This window comes from Lissotriton helveticus, chromosome 8 (genome assembly GCF_964261635.1).
Source record: "Lissotriton helveticus chromosome 8, aLisHel1.1, whole genome shotgun sequence".
Classification (NCBI taxonomy): domain Eukaryota; kingdom Metazoa; phylum Chordata; class Amphibia; order Caudata; family Salamandridae; genus Lissotriton; species Lissotriton helveticus.
This window is the reverse complement of record NC_136069.1, coordinates 364,718,436-364,740,942: the sequence shown is the minus strand read 5'-3', so window position 1 is coordinate 364,740,942 and position 22,507 is coordinate 364,718,436. Positions and strand designations below refer to the sequence as shown.

The 22,507-nt window shown below is 43.5% G+C and overlaps 1 protein-coding gene across 2 annotated transcripts in view; it reads right to left on the bottom strand.

Annotated features, from left to right (window-relative positions):
• Positions 1-22,507, bottom strand: part of FRY (FRY microtubule binding protein) — a 778,582-nt gene that overhangs the window by 70,683 nt on the left and 685,392 nt on the right. For both annotated transcript variants that reach the window (XM_078657150.1, XM_078657151.1), the window contains exons 54-55: positions 16,950-17,110; positions 893-1,082 (exon numbers count right to left, since the gene is read on the bottom strand). In XM_078657150.1, coding sequence (XP_078513276.1) covers positions 893-1,082; positions 16,950-17,110 — 351 coding nt within the window. The remainder of the gene's footprint in view (positions 1-892; positions 1,083-16,949; positions 17,111-22,507) is intronic.

Sequence of the window (22,507 nt, the reverse complement as noted above, 5' to 3'; positions counted from 1 at the left end):
AGGGACTCTTATTTCAGGGCTACAGGTCGTGCCTGTCAGACTCAGGACCAAACTGAAGCCGGAGTTAACGACTCACCACTTTCCAACCATTGGTCAGGGCACAGAGTGAGCTGCACTCGGAGGTTGATCATCCCACTGAGGACAATGTTTTCCCATCCTTCAGGGATTCTGACATCCATGAGCAGCTGGAGCCACAAGTAAATGGGTCACTGATAAGTCTTTACGCATGTCGGACAACGTGGTAGACATTATCCATATCACACATATTCGTCATGGCCAGCCACTATCGTTTCTGAAGGGGAATATGCATAAAATTCTAATAAAATATGAAAATGTGAACCAGTATAATATAGACCTAAACAAAAAGAAGCAGCTTCAAGGGTCCCCGTGGCACCGTATATTTTTAAGGAGGCTTCTGTCCTGTGGCATCAACAACAAAGCCTTCTCAATATGTATGGAATTATCTATCACTAACTGTAAACTATGAAAAGATGTTCAAGTTCAGTTCTGAAACTATTAAATCATACTTCAATAACTATGGAAATTCTTTTAGTTCTGAGAAAATGTTCTAATACGAGAACCCAGGAACTCTACTCTCCAGACGTGTCATGGCACGTTGACTACACCCATGTTTATTACTCGCCTGCTACAATAGTGTTTTTGATTTTCAGATTTGACATTGAGGTGGTCCATCCCACCCCTAAACTGGGGAGTTACTACATCTTGTATTTGCCTCAATTATATTGTTGTTTGATCTCTATGTCTCTTCTTTCTGATCATTTGTAAAGCGCTCTGATACCTTCATTAGTCATGTCTGTGCTATATAAAACGTTTTAAATACATAAATAAAACAGTAAATACTGTGACTGTCAGTTCAAATGCATTGGCGTACCTTAAAGAGGGAGGAGAAGACATGAAATGTATAGACTGCACAAGAGCCATCAGAGTCCGACATGAGCTGGTTGATGTGGCTGCGCCAGGCTTCTTCTGCATCGTCGCAGGCTGCTGGCTGAAAGGCAGCGATGATGGCCGAAAAGAAGGGCGAGGGAGGTGGCGAGGCGCTCCGGTCACTTTCTGCAAAGCTGAAAAACATACTCAGTATCATGATCATGCTATAAAGGAACACGCACATCACAGTGTAAAGATGTGGGCTAAGTGCTGCAAATAACTGCGTAAAACAAGGTTATGTGCGTATGGTACAGAACTGGGATGGGAGATAGATTAGAACGTGTGTGCATGTTGTTCGACCATCATACTGATGGAGGTCCCCCAGCAGCACCACCTCAGTTTTATCGCCTTCCAATCGTAGACAGTTCCGCGTCATCTAGTCAGAAACTGCAGTGAAACAGTCACGAAGCTGCTGCGCGCCAGGCCAGGGTTCCCACCCAGCCTTAGGAAGAGTTGGGTGCTGCTGGCATAGTGCATTCTAGATATATTAACTCAATTAGACTGTATGTGTCTGGTCAGAGGGACCAGTAATAGACTGAATAGAGCAGGAGGCTAAATTATTCAGCATGAAAAGGCATGTTATGCTGCGTAATGTGGCACAAAGTAGTGCTACTTTACTATCTTGCCATTTTTACATGTTAACACTGGTTTCAACTCATTAATATCAGTTAAATACCTAAATACAGCAATCTGCAACTGAAAGGTGGCCTCCCTCTGCACGACGTGTGGTTGTGTTTTTAGTAATGTTTGAACTGATTGACATGGAAAAAATATTTGATTAAAATCTAGAAGTTATGCAAAAGATGATGGAATGTGTGGCTTATCCATAATAATTCGGAAAATGCTGCAGCTGCAGAATTGCAGTTCCAGTGGCTATGATTTCATCTGTGTGTGTGTGATCATACTAATAACCATTAGACAGCACTTAGTAATTATTGTCTTTCACTACTCGAAAGAAGCCCCGTTTTACCAACCTTATAATAAGGAAACATTCTGATAAAACTTGCAGGTTAGAGGCAACTGTTTGAGGAAGGCGCATAACTCTCAGCCACATTACCTGGGCGGTAACTTGTAACCTGCAGGTCACACAAGGATCCCTGCAACAAAAGCATTGACCCACTGAGCAGTCTCGCAACAAACAGAAATCTGTGAACTCTGTCCTCGGCTGCAGACACAGATTGCTCCTGCAACTGCCTTAAACGCCTGAGTTACCTTTGCAGCACTATACCTGAAAACCTTCTCTGTACACCTAGATTCTCTGCTGCATGAGCCTTCACCCCTTGGCTGCGGGGTCGATTCCTCTGCTGTGCTGGGGGGCGCACACAGCGCCCCGGTGCTCATGACGAGCTCAGCTCGTCATGAGCCAAGTTTCTCGTGTGCTCATGACGAGCTGAGCTCGTCATGACCACGCCCGTTCCTTAGAACGCCCAGCACAGCAGGGGAATTAGCCCCGCGTCTGAGCGTTCTAACGGTCATGACGAGCTGAGCACACGAGAACTGTGGCTCATGACTCGTCATGAGCGTGGGCGGGGTTAACCAAGAGAGCTACCTTGAAGCGACCAATGGAGTAAGGCGGAACAGTTTTACTATCACACTGCACAGTTTATCAAACAAGATGCTGCGCTTCATGACTCCGCCCTCTTTCAGGCTCACCAAACCACGACTCATTTTATGGGTTCTTAGAATAGTGATTTTGAATTTTCAGCGGTCTAATGTGGCATGGGCAAATATACTTCTCATGTCTCCAAAGCTGACACCATTTAGGGCACATCTAACCCAGGTTTCCGAGTGGTGCAGAGGCAGCCGCCGGGGACTACCCTCTCATGTTTATGAACTGACAGTCAAGAGGAGATTGAAGGAAGCAGAAGCAATTATTCCCTTTTCTTCGAGAGGGGAGGGTTGCATCATGTTAATGAACATTAATTGGTGGTACCAACAAAAGCTAGCAACATACTCGCATTTAAAAGAGGAGTAGATAGGCTGCTTTAATCACAGGGCTTCCAAATAGCAACTTGTTGGTAGCAATTGCAAGGCTTGGCTGCCTCTATATACCTCACTTGACTCTTGCACTAGGCAGGGGCTGCCGGGAGCCAGCCTTCGAAGGCCAACTAGAGAACATGCCCAGGTGGTGGAGGGCACAGGTGGGCTGGTATCTAAGGTCCCTGCCCGGCAGTCGGCAGACGCAGTGTTCCAGTGAACTCTGTGCCAAGTATTTCTTTTCAGAAAATTGCACAAAGTGTATAGACAGCGGTGTGCGCTGCCTTCTCCTCAAGGCAGTGCTTTGAGGTGTATTCTCTTTAAAAAGTGTTTCACAGGACGCGGGTTTCCTTCTCACAAAGGCCGGAAGTCCACGGGTGTCAGAAGTAGTAAGCACAGATCAAAAGAGGGCTGCTGGTCTGCTTGGCAGACATCCAAAAAGATCTCTATGCAGGGGGTAGATACAGCAGGGCCCAGAGGTGGCCTGCACCATTTGGATACCTGGGGCCTGGCACTGTTTACACTGGAGGAGTGAGGGAGTCCAGGGCAGGGTGAGGAGCTGGGCACAGCCAAGAAAATAACACAGCTGCAAAACATACTACAGAAATAATGGGGAGAAAGGAGAAATGGGGTGGGCATACAATGAAGAGGTAGCGAAAGCAAAGGATAAGGAAAGGAGGATGAAGAGATGCGGGTACTGAAAGAGAAATGCAGGACAGGATTTAGGCAAGAATGTAGCGGCAGCAGTAATTGCAGAGAGTGAATCAAAAGGGGTGAACCTATACAGGAAACCATGTGGAGAAAGATAGAGAATATCGGAGATATGCAGGAAGGAACAGAGGCAAGAACAAATGAAAGGGTCAAGAGTAAGAGGTACTAAGGAAAAGAGGGGAGTGGAGACGTACAAGGAAGTATGGAAGGGTTCATGGGAGTGATGGAGAGGGGAGAAGACGGAGGTGGAGTGGGGCAAACAGGAGAAATGGGGAAGGCAGGAGACCGAGAAGAAAGAACAGAATTGAAAGATAGAGGAATTAACGGGTAGGGGAAGGGAAGCAGAGAGATAAAGGGGAGAGTGCAGGGAGGGTGTTAGATCGAAAATAGCGAGTTAGAGAGGCAGGGGGCAGTGAAGATATACGAGAAAAGATTAGAGCCAAGGAGAAAGTGGTACCAGAGGAACATGAGCCTAGTGACATGAGGAGAGTGAAAGGGATAAATAGATACAGCTCACTGGAGAGAATGTGGATGGAGAGGCAATGAAGAGAGAAAAGGGTTGGAGAGTTTAGGGATTGAATCCAGGGTACAAGGTAGGGTACAGATGCAGAGGTTGGTGCATTACTATAATTGGTGCACCAGGTTCGAAGGCATCCATGCTGGGAGGTGTGCAGGCAGCACTCCTTCATTATTTGGGTAACCACTCGGGTAGGGGGGGGTTCATTTTCCTGAATTGCATTAAGGCCATGGTACCCTAGCCACAACACTGTTTCTATGTTAGTCTACTTTCAGGCTAATAACAAAACATATCTCCAAACGGTAGAAATCTATTTCACACTAGATTCTGCAAAAGTTGAGTGTGAAGTACCAGCTTACATTTATTTTTATTTTTAGTTGTGTTTGTCACCTTTGTTTTTTGGGAAACACAAAAAGCCTCAATTTAAATGTCTGCAGATTTGGGATTGGCCATAAATCAGTAAAGAAGGTAAAAAGAAAAATCACAATTATATGGCTTATTTTATTTAGCGTTTGAAGCCACAGTCTTGCAGCAATGAATTGTCACGTATACGGGGTGTCAACATTATCCAGCACATTCACGTGCATTTTATTGACCTCAGAACAATCAGGACTCCTCTGAGTTGTAGCAGATGCATTATTCCCTCTAGCTACTGAACTTGAAGAGTGTGCTATTGACTCATTTGTAGTCAACAGAGGCTGGCAAGCGACCAGCCTGCACTCGGTTGGTGTTTGAATGTTACCTCGTTAGAAATGTGTCGCCAGTGCAAAGAAGAATGGGGACACTCCTCAATCACAGAAAGAAATTCTACTGAGAACTAAGAAATTGTTATTTCTATTAACTTTTTATCAACTCTGTTAACTTTAACTTCCTTCAGGCATGTTTTTCGGCTCAAACTAACAAATTCCTGAAGGAAGTGCTTCTTTCGGACTCGTTTGGCCCTTCTTGCGCATCTTGGCTCCCGAAAGAAGAATGCACTGACTAGCTTCCTCAGCCAAAAATATTTACATTCTTCTTACAACTGAAGGTCAACTTCTTCATTTCTCATGACCTCAGTCTTGGACACCTGCATGCTGCCTTTGTTTAGCTGCACTGAGTGATCCCCACTGCAGAAGTGTGTACAAAATTATATAAATGTTTGTCCTGCCTTTACGCATTGAGCAAGCTTCACTCCCAGTTTTTTAGTGGATCCCCTACTAGCTGAATCAGCAATTCACAGGCGGTTTAGATTTTCTGACACAGAACAATGTAACCGCTTAACAGGTGTCCTCAAACTGGCTGCAGTTGCCATTCCCAGAACTTTCTCAATTCCCAGCACACATGAAGATTCCATTTGAAACATTACATTTCCTCTAGACAAGGATAAGGTCCAACACATTGTTTCCCTGATCGTCTGAGATTACCAGTGGAACAGTGCCTGTAAAAGTAGGACGCTGAGTCTTCAATCTATAACCTATGGGCAGCTGGTGATATAAAATAGAAAGCCATTCGGCTCCCATGCCGTTTTCACGTAAGTTAGGTGAGTCGAGAGTGTTATGCGAAAGGTGCGTTTATTTTATGTCTGTGGTGCATTCAGTTGAGGAAGCAATGGCGTTAGAGGCTTCCTTAGAAGCACAAGGCTGGGCAACATTTTGAAGATGGCAGATCGATAAAGGTGGACCATTTTTCCTAGATAAAGCTTTATGCCTATCGCCTAGGTAGTTTTGTAGGCTAAAACTTAAGCTTTGAACAAGTTTAATGTTTGTCTCATGTATGAATGTAAAATGCCATTAATCCTACCTAATTATGAGGGAAAATCTGGATTCTATGAAGGCTTTGAATGCAACTATGATCCTTTCTTTGATTAGACTGACATTTGATAGCAAGTGGATAGACAACTGTGCAATGGAAGTTTGTTAGGACTTACAATGCCAATTTATTTCAGATTTTGTGTTTTTAATACCAGATCTGGATGGAAAGTAGGCTGCCATGACGTATTCAAACCAGGTTTGGATGATAAGTGGCTCTGAGTTTTCTGAGGAAAGAGCTATGGTGGATCTTAGTCATGAAAAGGCTTAAGAAGTTGACAATGTTTTGGGATATTTTGTCCAAACTGATAATTTGACTACAGATTAAACTCTTAATCCTACCCCAGAATGTGAAGATAATTTAGTGCTTACAGTTAAATGTGTGGATTTCAGTTATTTTGTGTTGTGAGCAAGCAATTGAAGAGTAAACTGGAGAACACCCCCCAGGAGGTGGGTTGCTGGTATGAATGCTGATGGCAACCACCTGTTACCCCAGGCTCAGTATGAAACACTAGTGAGTTGAAGACTGGCCCGAGCCCTGATGAAATTGCCGCAAGGTATTTGGCAATGAAACATGTTGGCCTTCCCTACTTGAAGTGGTCTGTAACATTGTGTTTTCCTTTTTTAACCTGAGTGGGCTCACGGCATCCAATAAAGTCGGTGTCTTTGCAAGTGAGTCCCAACTCATTTTAGCTTGGAGAAGTGAGTTTACCTTTTCTCTCACTACGGGTTTTTAGTGGGATAGCAGACAACAAGCACTTGTTGTGCATCCTTTCACACATCACTATTTGTTCCTTCTTTCTTTATTTCTAAACCTCCTAAAATTTATACTTGACACTTATTTCATTTCTTCACGGTCTTGAAAGTCACTAATGATGAAAAACGTGAGCAAGCTGGTGAGTACCTGCCAACAGTTCACTTGGTGATGCTTACTTGAGGTACTTTCAGACCTTTCACACATTTTTTCTTGTATACACTAACATGTGGGGGTACAAGGAGGGTGGATTAACAAACATTTAAATTTGGACACCAAGGTCCGGCTGCTAGTGGCATTCTTCAGAAGCCAGCTTTTGGGCGGAGAATTCACTACCCTGCCCTTAGGACCCTTGGAAAGATTATGTGTCCGTGTACAATCAAGTCTTTTTTTGATATATTGACATCCCTACGTGCACCAGGAGTCGAACAACTCAAAAAAGATGTTGACAAAAGTAAAAAATCACTAGTCAAAAAATGCCTAAGGGTACTGCCCTCTCTGGACCTGCGCTGGCTGGCGCGGAAAAAGAAAGAACTGACGTCAGCACGCAGGGGTGGCGTCTAAATAGATACCGCAACGTCATTCCGGCGATCACGACGTCAACGACGAATGCGGAGTCAACCGACACCACCCGATGCACAGGGTTACTGCTGAAGAAAAACTCTCTAGATCCAGTCTGACGCCTGGGGGTAATTCTAAGGTAAGGAATCTATAAAGAATAGTCTCTTTCAGATATTTAAGTTTAAGATAGTTGTGCTAAATATTTTTTGTGATAAGTAATCAATTACCTTTTTTCACATAATTCCTAAGCATTGTCTACAGTTTTGATATGTTAATCATACTAAACACAATTCACAGAAAGGTCGGACATTTACTTTATTTATTCACAGTTGCAAGGTCCCAGGAGTGCTCCTAGAATCCTTTTGGTAAGTAATTTTATGACCATACATAGAGCAAGTTCACATCTGTAAATGTATGGATGAATATATACAAGGTTGCACTGCAATTGCAATTTATTATTTTTTTCTTCACAAGGAAAATATTTTTCTCTGTGGAAAAATCCTTTCTGAGCGTGTTTCCTCCCCATTCTCAGCCTCAATACAGATTTACGTCTACCCTTAACACAAACTGTTATCCAGCAGAGGCCATTTACCTACCCTTTGGTAAATGTAAATGTAAATGTACAGGAATTTATATAGCGCAAATCACCGAGCGGTTTCTAAGCGCTTGCTTAGGGAACCCGTCCTGGTATTCCCCTGTGAGATAACCCCGGCAGGGTATCCACAAGGTGAAAGCCAGGCATCCCACCACCAGGGGCCGTTGTGGAGATTAAGCAAGCTATTGCCCAGAGTCGCAGAGTGTGAACCCGTGAATCGAGTAGGCACCGGAGCGAGAATTGTCGAGTCCATGGACATATTAGGACTCAAGACCCCGCCGAGCCGGGAATTGAACCCTGGTCCCGGGCTGACCTCTGCTTCCAGGTCTGCCTCCTCTAACCAGTGAGCCACACTTCTCCACAGTAGAATATTTCCTCTCACAACAACCATTGGCAAAGCCAATAGTTTTCGCCTATGCAAGATCTTTCGGCTTTGTCAGTGTTTGTTTACATGTTGCACAGCAGCACAAGCTGCTGTGCCACATGATTTTGTAAAAAAAATAATATTTTTTTAATGTTATGACGTGAACAGTGTTGATCGTTTTGTTAGCATATTTTGTTTTTATTAAAGCTGTGTGCGGTATGTTTCAAAACAGCACAGGGTTGGGGAGGGAACAAGCAACATGAAGGGGGAGGGTGTGTGTGGTAAACTAAGGACGGTGGAATGGGGGCGGGCAGGGTTGGTGAGAAAAAGAGGGGGGGGATGAAAAAACAGAGTGGGGGTGGGTTTCCCACAATGGAGAACAGGTGGGTTTCCCACAATGGAGAACAGGAGTGGGGATGAAATACAACAGAATGGAGAAACAAAAGGCCGGAGGAGAATACAAACCGACGGAGCGAGAAGGGCTGGGGTGACTAAAAAAGAACTGAGGGCGGAAGGAGGATGTAAAGGAACAGAGAACGGGAGGTGGTTGATATAGAATGAGAGTGGGAGGAGGGCTAGGGTAAAGGAGAGGGACAGCAAAATAAACACTCTCTAAGAGTGCATGTCAAGGAAGAAAAAAAGTACCAGCAACGAAAGTAGTTGATGAAGACTTCAAAAGGAAGAGGTACTTGATCCATGCTCCACAGAAAACACAAACACACTAGGAAGACAAAGGGAGACATGAAACTGCATGTAATAACCAATAAAAAGCAAAGAGGAGAGAGTGAAAAGCAAGCCAACAAATGGTAAATAATGAAAGCCCTTTTGCAAGTGCTGTGTAGGCAAAAACTAAAGATGTGTATGAGAAAATGATGTTTATGAATGCAAATCCAGCCGTAGAGAATACCAAGGGGCAGATTTATGAAAGTTCTTTGCCTGTGCAAAGTCACAAAAAGTGAGGCAAACCAGTGGAAAGTCTTGAACAATTATTTACTTTTTAGAGCAAACCTTTTTGTGTTGGAAAGCGGCCTAAAAGTAACTTAAGTAGTGCTCTGCACTACTTTATGCTAATGGGGTGCTCCCTGGGTGGTACGTGGGTGTTTCCACACTACCAGCTATGGTTTTTGATGTAAAGCCCTATCTACTAAAACTGGTAGATGGAGCATTGCACCAAAAAAGAATGCATTCTTGAGGCGGGTGCAAACGTCTTTTTTTAATCTCCAAACCTTTCAAACTTTGCTTGTATGCTGCAGTTTACAGCTCATATAATTAATAGGGACATTTTAAAGTACCTCTGAGCTATCATTCCATTACAAAATGTATGCTGGACATCACGCACACGTTTCATTATTGTGATAATGCGTATGTTTAGCGTTAGGAAGCCTGAAAGCGCGCTAATGCTAGGGAAGAGAGCAGCAGCGCCATATCTTAGTAGATATGACACCGTCCTGCTCTCTCCGTCTCACGCAAGACATCACAGCAACTTTGGTTTCTGCGCTCCATCGTGTGAAATAGTAGTAAACGTGCCCCAAAAAAGTTTACAATTGTAAACTGAGCCATTTAGGCAACTGTGTTGAACAGCGTGCAAATGGCTTTGTCAATGACGCCCAGGGTTTGTCAAATAATTGTATCTGTTGCTTCTCTGTTCTATCACCTTTTGTAAAGTGTTGTGGTGCCTCGTGCATGCCTCAACACACCCCACCCGAGGGCGCCGGATCAGACACACTGCATGTGTAAACCACAGCTCTGCCTGCAGGCCTCCGCCTCGAAGCTGAACAATTGGGTTCTGTTGTGACACCCAGTGCACACTCCTGGCAGACTGGCTCATGGCGCTTGCAGGGGCGGGTGGGTGCTCGTTTGGCCAGAGTGCTAAAAAGAACTGGCTCAATGCCAGCCTTTCACTGGGATGTTGCCTCCAAAGAGTTGCAAAGTGACGCTGTGGCAATGTCCCTACCACTTCCTCCCTTGAGAAACCGCGGGGCCACCCTTCGCTTCTCTAATGCCAACACGTTCAGTGGTGCGAGTTACCAGTGTCCTCTGCGCGGTGTTGTAACAAGAGAGACGAGGTAAACAGGCCTCACCCAGTGCGGATGAAACTTCCTGGGCACGCCCGGTCGCCACCACTTACTTCCTACACAAACTCAAACCCTTCTCGGGGATGGGTTACTGGGCTTTAGTGATGGTTTCGTCTGGAAATGAAATATTCATGACTGGCGGTGATGCCCATGACAAAGTCTATTTTATTTAGCGCACAAAACCAGTTTAGTCCCTTCTAAGCGCTATAAATATAAGGTATAATCACCCAGTGTAACTGTGCTCAATGTATGAAGGATAGATAGAAGGCTGAGTTTTTTTTCCCAACATCTTTTTATTTCACAATTGCTCAGCATACAAGGTCAGATGCATGCATGAAAATCATGATCAACAATAGTGAATGTGCAACACAACATCTTAGAATATCTGCTAAAATCATGTACAACCTGGACTCATTATCATATAACTGGCACCTCTCCCCAAAGGTCACGTCACCACTCAGACTTTATTTGTAACATGCCTGCAACCTTTACAAGGCGTCCCCCAAATGGCCCCTATACTTCCCCCCATAGGTCCCATACCTTTACCCACTTTTTTGGGCATGCCCGGCTCCCATAGACCACCCTTCCAGTTTCCAGATCTGCCTCCCCATCTGCCACTTTAGGAGGGTGGACCGTACGTCATGCCCTAGCTATAGAGCTGGCTGAGTTTAGATTCAAATCTGGTAGCATATCAGATGTCAGCGGCGAGGAGTTAACTGACCAGCCCATCTTACGAGCTCAGAGAAACAGCACACCACGCTGTTAGTAGTATCATCACTTGAAATTAGATGACTCACGATTCCACAATTCTTTCTATAATGACTTTCAATACGAAATGCAAGACATGGCACTGCTGCAAGTAATAATCAATGAACAAGGTTCTATTGCTTGACGGGTCACAGGTATGCGACTGACCTCTTGTAATGGGGGTAAACGTGTCTCCTTATTTCCCAAAGATGCGATGCAACTTGGTGAATAGACTCGGTTTCACATTTTGCTGATGAACCCGCTTTATTTAAGACCCTTTAATACAGACCGGAAATGACCGGCCTAGTTTTTGTTTGCGCTCTGCGCGCTCTCGAGAAACAGTAACCAGGAAAAATGAGCTGTCGCAATTGCAGACCACCACCACATGGCTGTGCTTAAAAATATAGCATGTTACGCCCAATGCTCTTCAAATAAAAGTCCACCAGCATAATTCCTTGCATTCAAAGATTTGAGAAGATGGACCTGGACCATTTGGGTCAGGAATGGGACAGGTTTCAACTTATGGAAATAAGTTATGAGGTGAGTTAAAGAAGAAAGAGAAGAAAAACAATTGCCAATTAAGTGCGCATTTTTGTACACTGTGTTAGTGCCAACATCAGAAGCATGACACGTCTCAGACTGTCCAGCATACTGATCCATTTGGTCCATCACACAGCAGATTCAGTAGTCTACATACATTATATACTGGGCACAACGCAAGCAACAGGGGGGGGGGGGGGCACTATAAACATGCTCCTAGGTCCCATGCCAGACGAGAAGTGGATACATATTGGACACCCAACAGTGCCTGTTGTTGGAAGACATTCAGTTTTATTGGAGGATCCAGGAAATATCAAAAGTGTCACGTGTCCGCTCCTTACCCCTTGGCATCCGAACCAACTATGATCAGCACTGTGCTGAATAGATACACCTTGTCAAAGATTGGCATCACAGAGACATTACACCATAGTTCTCTTCCGTCCATAATGAACAAAGCTAGGACTTTAATGCACAACTGACCTAGGAACGAAACATAGCCCCTCCCCTACTATTTTGCAACCCTATATACCATGCAGCTCTTTGGCCACCCCACAACACACACACTCCCACCCTGAATGACATACACAAGATTAGCCCAATAGGGCCTATGAATGTCAGACCCTTATTGGCTAGGCAGCATTCCGCCCACATCGCTGCGCACTGTTTTTTATTGAACTTCTAGGCAATATGGACACCTGTGTCCATGTCTCACATCAAGGTGCAACTGTACCCTGCAGAAGAATGTTTTGTGTATATAAACATAAAAGGAATTGCTGTTTGTGATGTCACAGGTACTACTGCGGTGGCCCTCTGATCACTGTGCTGACTTCAGCATTAGGTGTTGCTATATGTAACTTAAAGCCAACATTTTGCGTTGTAATCAAATAATGCATAAACATGTATATCGAACACCTAACCCAATGCACTGTTTGTCCGTTCATGGATCATTAATTACTTTAGCATTACAATATATATGTGCAGGTGAGTTCTCTCGCCAGTTTAGTACATGTGATACTCGTCAGTCCTTTGACAATTGTTTTGGTATTACTAAGTTCATGTGCTGATGAATGTATGACGTTACAACGAATTCCGTTACTGCAAGAGGTGATTAATTCAATTATTCTTTCTAAGCAAGCACCTGCATCATGGAAAATTGCCAAAATTATCTTTTTTTTTAAAAAGGGAAAGCCCGAAAAAGAGTGTGGCTCGTATCGGCCCATATCTTTACTTAACTCTGACGTTAAAATCTTTGCCAAAATTTTAGCCAATCGATTAGCTCCCTATATGCCGGACATTGTCAACACCCAACAACATGGCTTTGTAGTGGGCAGAGATACCACCCTGCATGTTAACACTTCAATCACAGCTTTTGATGTTGCGGAAACCACCAACACCCCACTCGGTATGATAATGCTAGATGCGGAAAAAGCATTCGACCGAGTGGGGTGGGAATATCTGTGGGCAGTACTAAGTAAAATGGGTATCACTGGCTCCTACTTAGAATGGGTTAAGTCACTGTACGATGAACCACAGGCTATGATAAGCTATGGAGGCAAAGACTCAGCCAATTTTAAGATAGCAAGAGGTACAAGACAAGGTTGCCCCCTTTCCCCATTACTTTTTGCCCTGTCTTTAGAACCTTTTTTAAATGCTTTAAACGACCAAACTAATATTGTACCAGCTTGTCATGGAGACATAGTTCTTAAATTAACCGCCTTTGCTGACGATATAGCAATTTATACACCCGACGTTAATAAAACTATGCCAGAAATCATAAACGAAGCACAAAATTTTGGGAGAATTTCTGGGTATAAACTGAATGTGAACAAAACCCAAATCATACTCAACTACACCCCGGATACACAAATTTTTGACACATGTAAAGAAGCCGTTTATTTAGGCATCAAAATCACTGCTAAAGTGGGGGAAATTCTGAAAATAAACTACGAATCTTTTTTAAAAGAAACTACTGCTAGTCTTAAAAAATGGCATAAAATACCTCTCAGTCTGATAGGGAGACAATTTGATTAAGATGAAAATTCTACCTAAGTTGTTGTATCTGTGTAGAGCCATACCGCTGCAACCAAATAAACTTTTTTTTAGAAAATTAGACGGTATATGTAGTAGTTTCATATGGGGCTATAAAAAGGCACGAAGGGCGGTTAAATTCTTGACACTGCCAATCTCTAAAGGGGGACTTACTTTCCCAGACTTTAACTTCTATTTTCTAGCTACTTTTTTTTTACGAATAAGGAGTTTGCTAAAGAATACTCCTTCTTTATTCTTTCATCAGTATATGTTAGGCGCCGATTCGAACCAATTCCTATTACGAGTTCATGATCCAAATTACTTTAAGCGGGTCAAATTTAAGACTGCTAAACATGCTATAAAAATTTGGGATAAAATTTTACACATTAGTAACAGCACATTTTACAACGCCGAACTTAAGACTATGGAATAATCCCGGTCTTCCGGGCATATTCTCGGATGGTTTGGCGAATCGCTGGATTAGACATGAAATAATTACACTAGGAGACCTTTATGGCACCAATGGTTTGACTGACTTCGAGAACCTAAAAATTACTAATGGGCTTACAGATGATATGCATTTTAGATATAGACAATTGAGAGATTTTTTTCATAACAAAATGAGAATAACGGAAGCTAAACATTCAGATATTCTTGAGTGTATTTACTCTGATAAAACAAAGTCGTTGATAAAACTGGGATACCAATGGTTAATTAAGGATAAGGGAGAAAATACAACTCAAATCGCAGCTAAATGGTCTCGCAGGCTAAATTTAAATATAAACTCGAATCTGATCAGAAACGCTTTAACCCACTTAAGCGATATAGTACATTCTTCTAACCTCAGAATGCAACTATATAGGACAATTACTGAGCTGTACTATACACCACAAAAAATATCCAGATGGGCCCAAGGAAACTCGATTTCAGATAAATCTATGCGTGCTAAATGCAACGCAGTTGCGGCAGGAGTTGAACATATGTTATTTTCTTGTCTAGCATTCTCCATTTTTTGGAACAGTATATCCGACCATTGTAGAACTAATCAGATAACTATACCGGAGCTTACAGTACAATTGGTTTTATTAGACATTCAGGATACTAATAGCCCCAATAAGGATCTTATAACGATTTTGCTAGCATGCGCAAGACTAACTATAGCTAGGGCATGGATATCTAAAGAACCCCCTAAGGCAGCGGATTGGCTCGCTTTGGTTCACGAAATCAGAACCATGGAACTTTCACTAGCCAAATTTAGAGGTCCAAAAGCCCTTATTAGAAAAGAAAAGATCTGGAAACACTTTTTTGAAGGGCAAGAAGGGGGGACAGGTCTCTAATACCTCTTTTTCTTCTCTTTTTCTTTTTATCCTCTTAAAGTTTTGTGTCAAAATGTACTTTTGTTTCTAAGCCTCGATTTGTTCCCATACCTCTATTCTACTACTGTATTCTTTTATTTATGTTTATTTCTTAAAAAGATATCAGTGGTACTATACTGTTAAAAAACGAACTGCATTATGGAACAGAATTGTAATGGTTACTGTCGTATCTTGCAATAATAAAAACTAATAAAAAAAAAAAAAAAAAAACAACGAATTCCGTTGCAACGCATGCCTTTACCACGCATGCGTTACAACGGAATTTGTTTACCACGCATAACCTTTCCCTCGACTACTTGCGTGGTGACGTCATACGTCGTTAAGAGGAAACGGAATTTTTTTTCCGATTTCTCTTAAACGACGCTGATTATGTGCAGATCCCGACGGGACTTCTGGTGAGTTTTTTTATTTGGGGGGGAGACCCCCCCTAACCCCCCTTTTTTACTTTTTACCTTTACCACATATGCCTTTACTACAGACCTCGTAGTAAAGGTATGCGTGGTAAAGGCTTTAGTGGTAACCACGCATGCGTTGTACTGCATGCGTGGTTAAAGATTTCGTGGAAACGGCTTCGTTGTAAAGGCCGTTTCCCGTGCTGATGAACTCATGATATACTTATGCTTGTATAGGAGGAGTACTTTATACAATGTAGGTTTTATTGTGATATGCGTAAACCCTTTGAATAATTCTTACAGGTCTAGATGTGCAGCGAAGAAACACTTAGGTTCGCGAAAGTGAATTAAAGTTTGTAATTTGCGAAACGTGAATTTGCACTAGTAAACAGATTTACTCAAAATGAAAATGATATCACTGTGGTACAGCTTTATGTGGGAGTAAATCCCCTCTCAGGTACTTGTTGTAGGTGTTCTAGAGTAGGTACACCTGGAAAGGTGGTAAACACCACAAACTTTTGAGGTTTGGAGTATTTGGAAACCTTTATGCAGGCAGTTTCCAATCATGAAAGCAGTGGCAGATGCTGTCCCATAAAGGGCAGAGCAAATCCGTTTACAGGGTGCGGAAGAGGACGAACGCTCAAAAAATTAGTTGGGCAGAAGAGGTTTTTCCAAAAAGGAGAACATTTTCATTTGGAGCAACATGAAAAAAGTTATTCATTGTGAATGCACTACATGCGTTTCCAAAATGCATATCTGTTTACGCATGTGAGTGACCCTGGGAAGCTGCAACAATCAAACATTCCCTGGGGCACAATTAGAATTCTTTGTGAATTCCTATAAAGTGAGAAGAACATTTATGAAAATGCCGTTGCAAGTCTCGGTGAGTAAATTTCAGCCATTCCTAGTAAATCCGGCCCTATGGTTTCTATTACATTTCTTAATTTCAGCATCTCACAACTGCAATTTCTCCACACATGGTAAGACCTCAGTCCCTTCAAAAGGTCTGAGGAAACTGAGGTCCCCGTTCCCATCCCACCACTTTACACAGCACCCCCCCCTGAGATCAGTACCCCCCTCCTGGTCAGTGACCAGTGCGGCCGCACCGCCCTGAAGCTGGTCCAGGGTAAGTATGGTACCACCCTTTTGCCAAACCACTATAAACGTCACTGCCTCCCCATCAAATTTCAGTTCCAGTCATTGAAATGCCTTGATTATGCTGTGGATTAAACCCAGATCTGTTGACTGGGTGTGAGTGTTTGATTGGTTCAGATGCTCCGTCCATCACCACCCCCTTTTGTACCACTTTGATTATGCCGCAGGCCTCCGGACAGTGGTAAACTGACAGACTTTGTGCACACAATAATGCCTATAGACGAGAAGTCCCCACCAGCAGGTTCCCCGCGATGGCTCGCGCCCCTCATACTGGAGGGTGATCATGCAACGGAGCTTCCCTCCACCCAAGGAACTCGTCGGACAGCATCTTGTGTACAAGAAGTGGAGCAGAGCACAGAATTTAGGAACTGCAGATAGATACGTCCATATCCCAGCTGTATAGGGACAATGTCGCTCCTTACCTGGTCAGAGCGAACTGCTCCAGCGCGCGCTCATCTTTGTCTTCCAACTCGGTCATCTCCAGGATGTCATTGCATTCAAAGGCGGCCGGGATCTCACTCATTGATCCTGAAAGGTCGTCTTCTTGAACGGTTGCGTCATCCTCTTCAAGGGCAACTTCCTCCTGAAAGACATCACTGTTTAGAAGCGGGAAAGAACCCCGAGAGCTGTCAATCAGGTGCAGCCTGCAATGCCCATAGATTGATAAATTACATGGGGCTGCTGTAAGAATTAATGGATGCAGTTCTGTATTTTATAGACCGAAAACAAGTTCCGTAGTGCTTTTAGCGTTTAAGAGTGAGGACTGGTGTGATTTGTAAGCCATAGGTAGGGCTGCTGGAATTATGCTATTTTGAGGCCGTGGCGTTGTCTGCATAATTGTAAATTTGCTGCATTTGCCACATAATCCATCATCTGCTGCATAATCTGCAGATCAAAAAAATTATAATTTTAGCTCAAACAAATTAAAGGTTACTAAAAACAAAGTGACACGTGTTGCCGTGTAAGGCCCTTTGCAATGGATGGCTGGATCCCCTTTCTGTTTGTTGTATTTGGGTGTTACTTAGTACTAAACAGGTGAAACCTTTGCCCAGCCAGTGTTAACCTGTGTAATAATGACAAAATAAGGAAGTAATACTATCACAAAATGTGCCACATTATCCCACATAATTTGGCCCTTTTTGCCGCATAATTTTGTCAACCCTGCACATAATGAGGTCCAGCCCTGCCACACAATTCCGGTGGCCCTGGCTATAGGGGGTGTCTCTTAGAAGAGCTGGGTCTTTTCCGGCAAGCCAACTGTCGTATGGATTTGAGAAAAGGTGACAGATATAGCATGGGGAGTTTCAATGGAGATGTAGAATGAAATGATGGTAGGGGTCAAAAGGGAAGTCTTTCTGGACTGGGGTTGTCCAGTGGAAAAAGCGCTGAATTACAAAAGGAGCGGGTCTTCGTGTTTTGGGTGGTCTTGATCTTATTTTAAATTTGAAAGGGCTGGTGGTGTGTGAATATGCAAATACTGGAAGCACAAAAAGGATCCCAGTCCCTCCCTCACACTGTACAAATGTCCTAGCCCTCTGCAACACAGCGGGCTCTGCTTTATCTCGAGATCGGTCTGGCGGGAGGAGATGTTTCTAACAGTGATCAAGCAGCTTGCAAGAGAATGAGGCTGAAATAACACACATCTCTGCACAAAACCTGAAATCAAAGGGACACTTGGACACAGTTTTCTGGTGCATCTCCTCATATTTATAGAAAGTCCTCAAATGGTGCAGATGCTACCACTCACCTGCAGAGAGCTGCAAGAATTCAACCACTCTCCATTCACCCTCAACCTCTATGACCACTTGGAGGCCCCAAGGAGAAATCACTTACCATACAAAAAACACACAATAGGCACACAGATGTGCCAATCATCAATGACCCATATGTGCCTCCCTGTTTGTATAGGGAGCATTGTCCAGCTTGGTGCCATGCAAATGAGGGAACGGCCTCTTGTGATCGTGTTGGCGCAAAATATACACTTCCTGGTCCATTATTGAAGAGGGACGCACCAACTTCTGAAAAGCCAGACTGGAGACCCAAAAGGAGCTCAAGCAAAAATGCTCAAACCAGCCCCACTCCTTTCATCTGCTGTCGCAATCGTGCCTTTCCATCCATTTACCTTCTCTCCTTCTTTGATCGATCTCTCTCTCCCTCTCTTGAAGCCTCCCTGTGCCTGCTGCGATTAACCCTCTGGGAGCAGGGGAAAGCGACAGAGGCACCAAGAGCAGCCCTGTGCTTGCTAAACCAGCCTTCAAGGGCCCCAGCCCACCAAGGAAAAAAATGCTCGGTGGAATAAAAGGCCTGTCCAGCCCTTAGCATCTGCGACTCCTGTAACATCAAAGAGCCCCTGGATCACGTTTGATAATGCAGCCCATATCTAAAAAAAATTAAATAGCAGATTGAAATACTAGGCTTGAATAACAGGTACACCAAAACACTAACCACCTCATGGGCCTCTGGTGTGAACGGAATCACAACACTGACAAGCCTGAAATCAAGAAATGTACAAAGAACAAGACCAGAGGGCAAGTATTCCTGCACCATTGAACCAGGGATGAGGAACAACATTCTCCATTACACAAGACTTGCACCATCATTAGCTCAGCAAGACAGGACCACTTTATTAAGCAACTCACTGCCCCTGGAAAACACTACATACATCCTATGTTTCAACCACTGAAATCACTTCTTCTCGTACCTACTGTATGTACATAATCTCATTTCACCCTAGCCCTCCCTCCAGGGCTGTTACCGTACCCTGTTATTCTGTGCGATCACTCAGCCCTTTCTCTCTCACAAACTTCTGTGAACATGGAGTAAATCAAGAGCTCGCACACTACTAAATAATGAATAAATACCAAATAAACAGTGGAAATGAGTACACAATCCATTGCACAGGTCTTGGCGAATGGACTTCAAAGAGCGCGCCATGTAAGGTATCCACTATAAGTAATGAACATGGAAATACTCCTTTTAGAGCAATTTTAAGAAACGTCATCTTGATAAAATACATTGGGAAAATTTGGATTAGCTTCCTGGGTTCCCAGAGTCACTAAGAACGGGAAACGGCCATTACAACGAAGCCGTTTCCACGAAATCGTTAACCACGCATGCAGTACAACGCATGCGTGGTTACCACGAAAGCCTTTACCACGCATACCTTTACTACGAGGTTTGTAGTAAAAGTATATGTGGTAAAGGTAAAAAGAAAAAAAAAGGGGTGCTTGGGGGGTCTCCCCCCCCAATAGAAAAACTCACCTGATGTCACGACGGGTTATGTACTTTATCAGCGTCGTTTAAGAGAAAACGGAAAATAAACTTCCGCTTTCTCTTAACGACGTATGACGTCACCACGCCAGCAATCGAGGTATTTGTTATGCGTGGTAAACGAATTCCGTTGTAACGCATGCGTGGTAAAGGCATGCGTTGCAACGGAATTCGTTGTAACGTCATACATTCCTAAGAACCTATAAGCTGAATGTTAAAAACCCCTTTGTTTCCCATTAAAACATATAAAATGAAGGAGACAGGAGCGCCCTGATAGCTGTGTGCTCACTGAAAAACAATTCTCACTGGAATATTTTGCTGTAAAAGCAGTGCAATTATGTTAATTCTCCTATATTCCAGTAAAGGACTACCTACGCGTGTAAGAGCACAGCCAAGAATATGTGTCACAGCATTTCATGGGAATGCATTCTCAATTACACAGATTTTCACAAGAGACAACAAACTGGAGTGACTCCGAAAAGTGTTTGTTAAAAGTGAAATGATTCATCCCACAGCTGGATCAACTGATACAAGTATGAGAAACGAGTAATTTAAGAGGCTCGCCGACCTCCAACTCAATGCTAGACCAACTGCGCTTACTACCATGAAGCGCTTCTCTGTACCAGCAGGCGCTGCATCTGTAGCCCTCTGTATTGTGTACTGTAAGGCTCCCTTCAGCATTATCTCTGTCTGCTATCAAATGTATTGGGTGATTCATGGATAACATCTTCCAGTGCCCACACAATGTAGCTGTGATGCTAAGAGCTCGTAACTAGGGCCTTAAGTGGGGAGAGTCCCTCAAAGTCGCAGACCCGGTAGAATTTAAAAACAGACATTGAAACAGGTCCCAATCAGGCCCTACATTTATGTATTGTCAGCGATGTAGCGCTTGTTTACATTTCACATCTTTTACTTAATTTTGCATTACTAAAATTAGGTAGAAACCCACGTTTTTTGGGGCAATTGTCCATCAAACATTGCATTTCTAAAGAGTGCTAGCTTTTTCAGGATGTGGTGTTTCTGTAGCATCTGTTCATGCTTTGTTGTTATGTTATTTGAATGTATTACGCACCCAAATCACCTCGGGAGGCCTGTCATGCAGCCTAGCAATGTTGTATTGTGCTTATTGTGAATAAATTTGTTTATAGGTGTCTGTGTGAGCTCAGATTGTGGGTGAGTGTTTATAATGGACCACGAATGAGCGCTCTAAAGTTGAGATTGAAGGCACTAAATCCCACCAAATTGTCGGTCAGTGGGTTATAAAGATGTTCAGAATACTGGCTCATTCAATCCTGGGCCTACCTGAAAATCGCACAGAGCAATACCAACTGTAATTGTGATTCTTTGCGAAAGTGTGTAATAAAGGCACAAAAGTATCAAAATTCTGATGGGGAGACAGTAAGAGTAAATGCATTTCTTACAAGTGAGTGTGATATGTATGTGTGTAGGGTAACTAAGAAATAAATGGGTTGCGAGGAAGTACTTGCAGAAGTGATTGAAAAAAGATGACCCTAAAGGAAAGAGATGAGGTGTGAAATACTCAGATAGAGGATTTCAGAAAAATGTGGGGAGCAAAAGGACGTAGGTGTCTGACAGAATTCAGAAAAAAACTTTGTGGAGGGAAGAATGGGAGTGATTGGGACACTTCGAAGACCGCTACCCCTTTCACAGACCTTAGTAATGCTGATTAACCAACTCATATTTCCAGAATCTAAAAAATGTCAGTTCCAATTATTCACAACAAAATCCTGGTTACTCATTTATCCCATACTGCTAACAAGCATTGGCATTTATCTGTTTGTGTGCGATATGTCTGGTTGCAATAACAGAAAGATCACACAGCGGCACCAAAATACTGGTCAGGTGGTACTCTAAAGGAAGCAAAGGATTTTAGTTTTTATATTATAAGCCACGCCCTTCATTACACAAGCCACGCCTATTGGAAAGGATTCCTAGTTATGGTTTTCAGGCCACGCACCCTTTAGGGACCCACTCAACTTAAAGTCAGGTGTGTAACCTTCGCGCCTGATGTCCTGGCAGAACTGGCTCCACATCTTGCTCTCGGGTTGGATGATAATATTAACAACACCTTCCTTGCAGTAGACGGTGTTTGGTATTATAGACGATCATCATGATTAACACGGCCACACAATAATCATGATAATTCACTAGTGCCCTGTTGGACTTGGCCCTTTTGGCAGGTTCACCCCTAAACTTTTTGCATTTTCCTAGCCTGTTTCTGTAACCTGGTGTTGGTGATTTTAGGCCTCTGCGCACTTTTCACTGTGGTCCAGTGTAAAGTGCATGTGCTCTCTGTGTATGTGTGGTGAGAATGGCCTGCCCTCCCATAGGAACGCATGGGGTTAAGTGTGTCCATGGTAGTTCCTGATGTGTGGGGAGTGCAGGGGTGAGTTTGGTATGTGCGAACTTGTGAGATTAAATGCTGTGCAATGGTGTGCGCAGATTTAATGTGTCTAGTGTAGAAGTGCCACTTTTAGAAGTGGGCATTTCTGTGTGCAGTGTGATGTGAATTGCCTGTCTGGCTTGTGAGTGACAGGGGCTGGCTGGTGTGCTTGGCTCCAGGAGCCAGGATGGGTCTGCCCGGTGGTGAATGGAGAGATCTGCATGTTGATGGAATGGAGGAGTTGCACCTGGGACCTGAATAGGGCTGTGCCTTCCCTCCACAATGCTGGCTCCACCCCCTGTGATG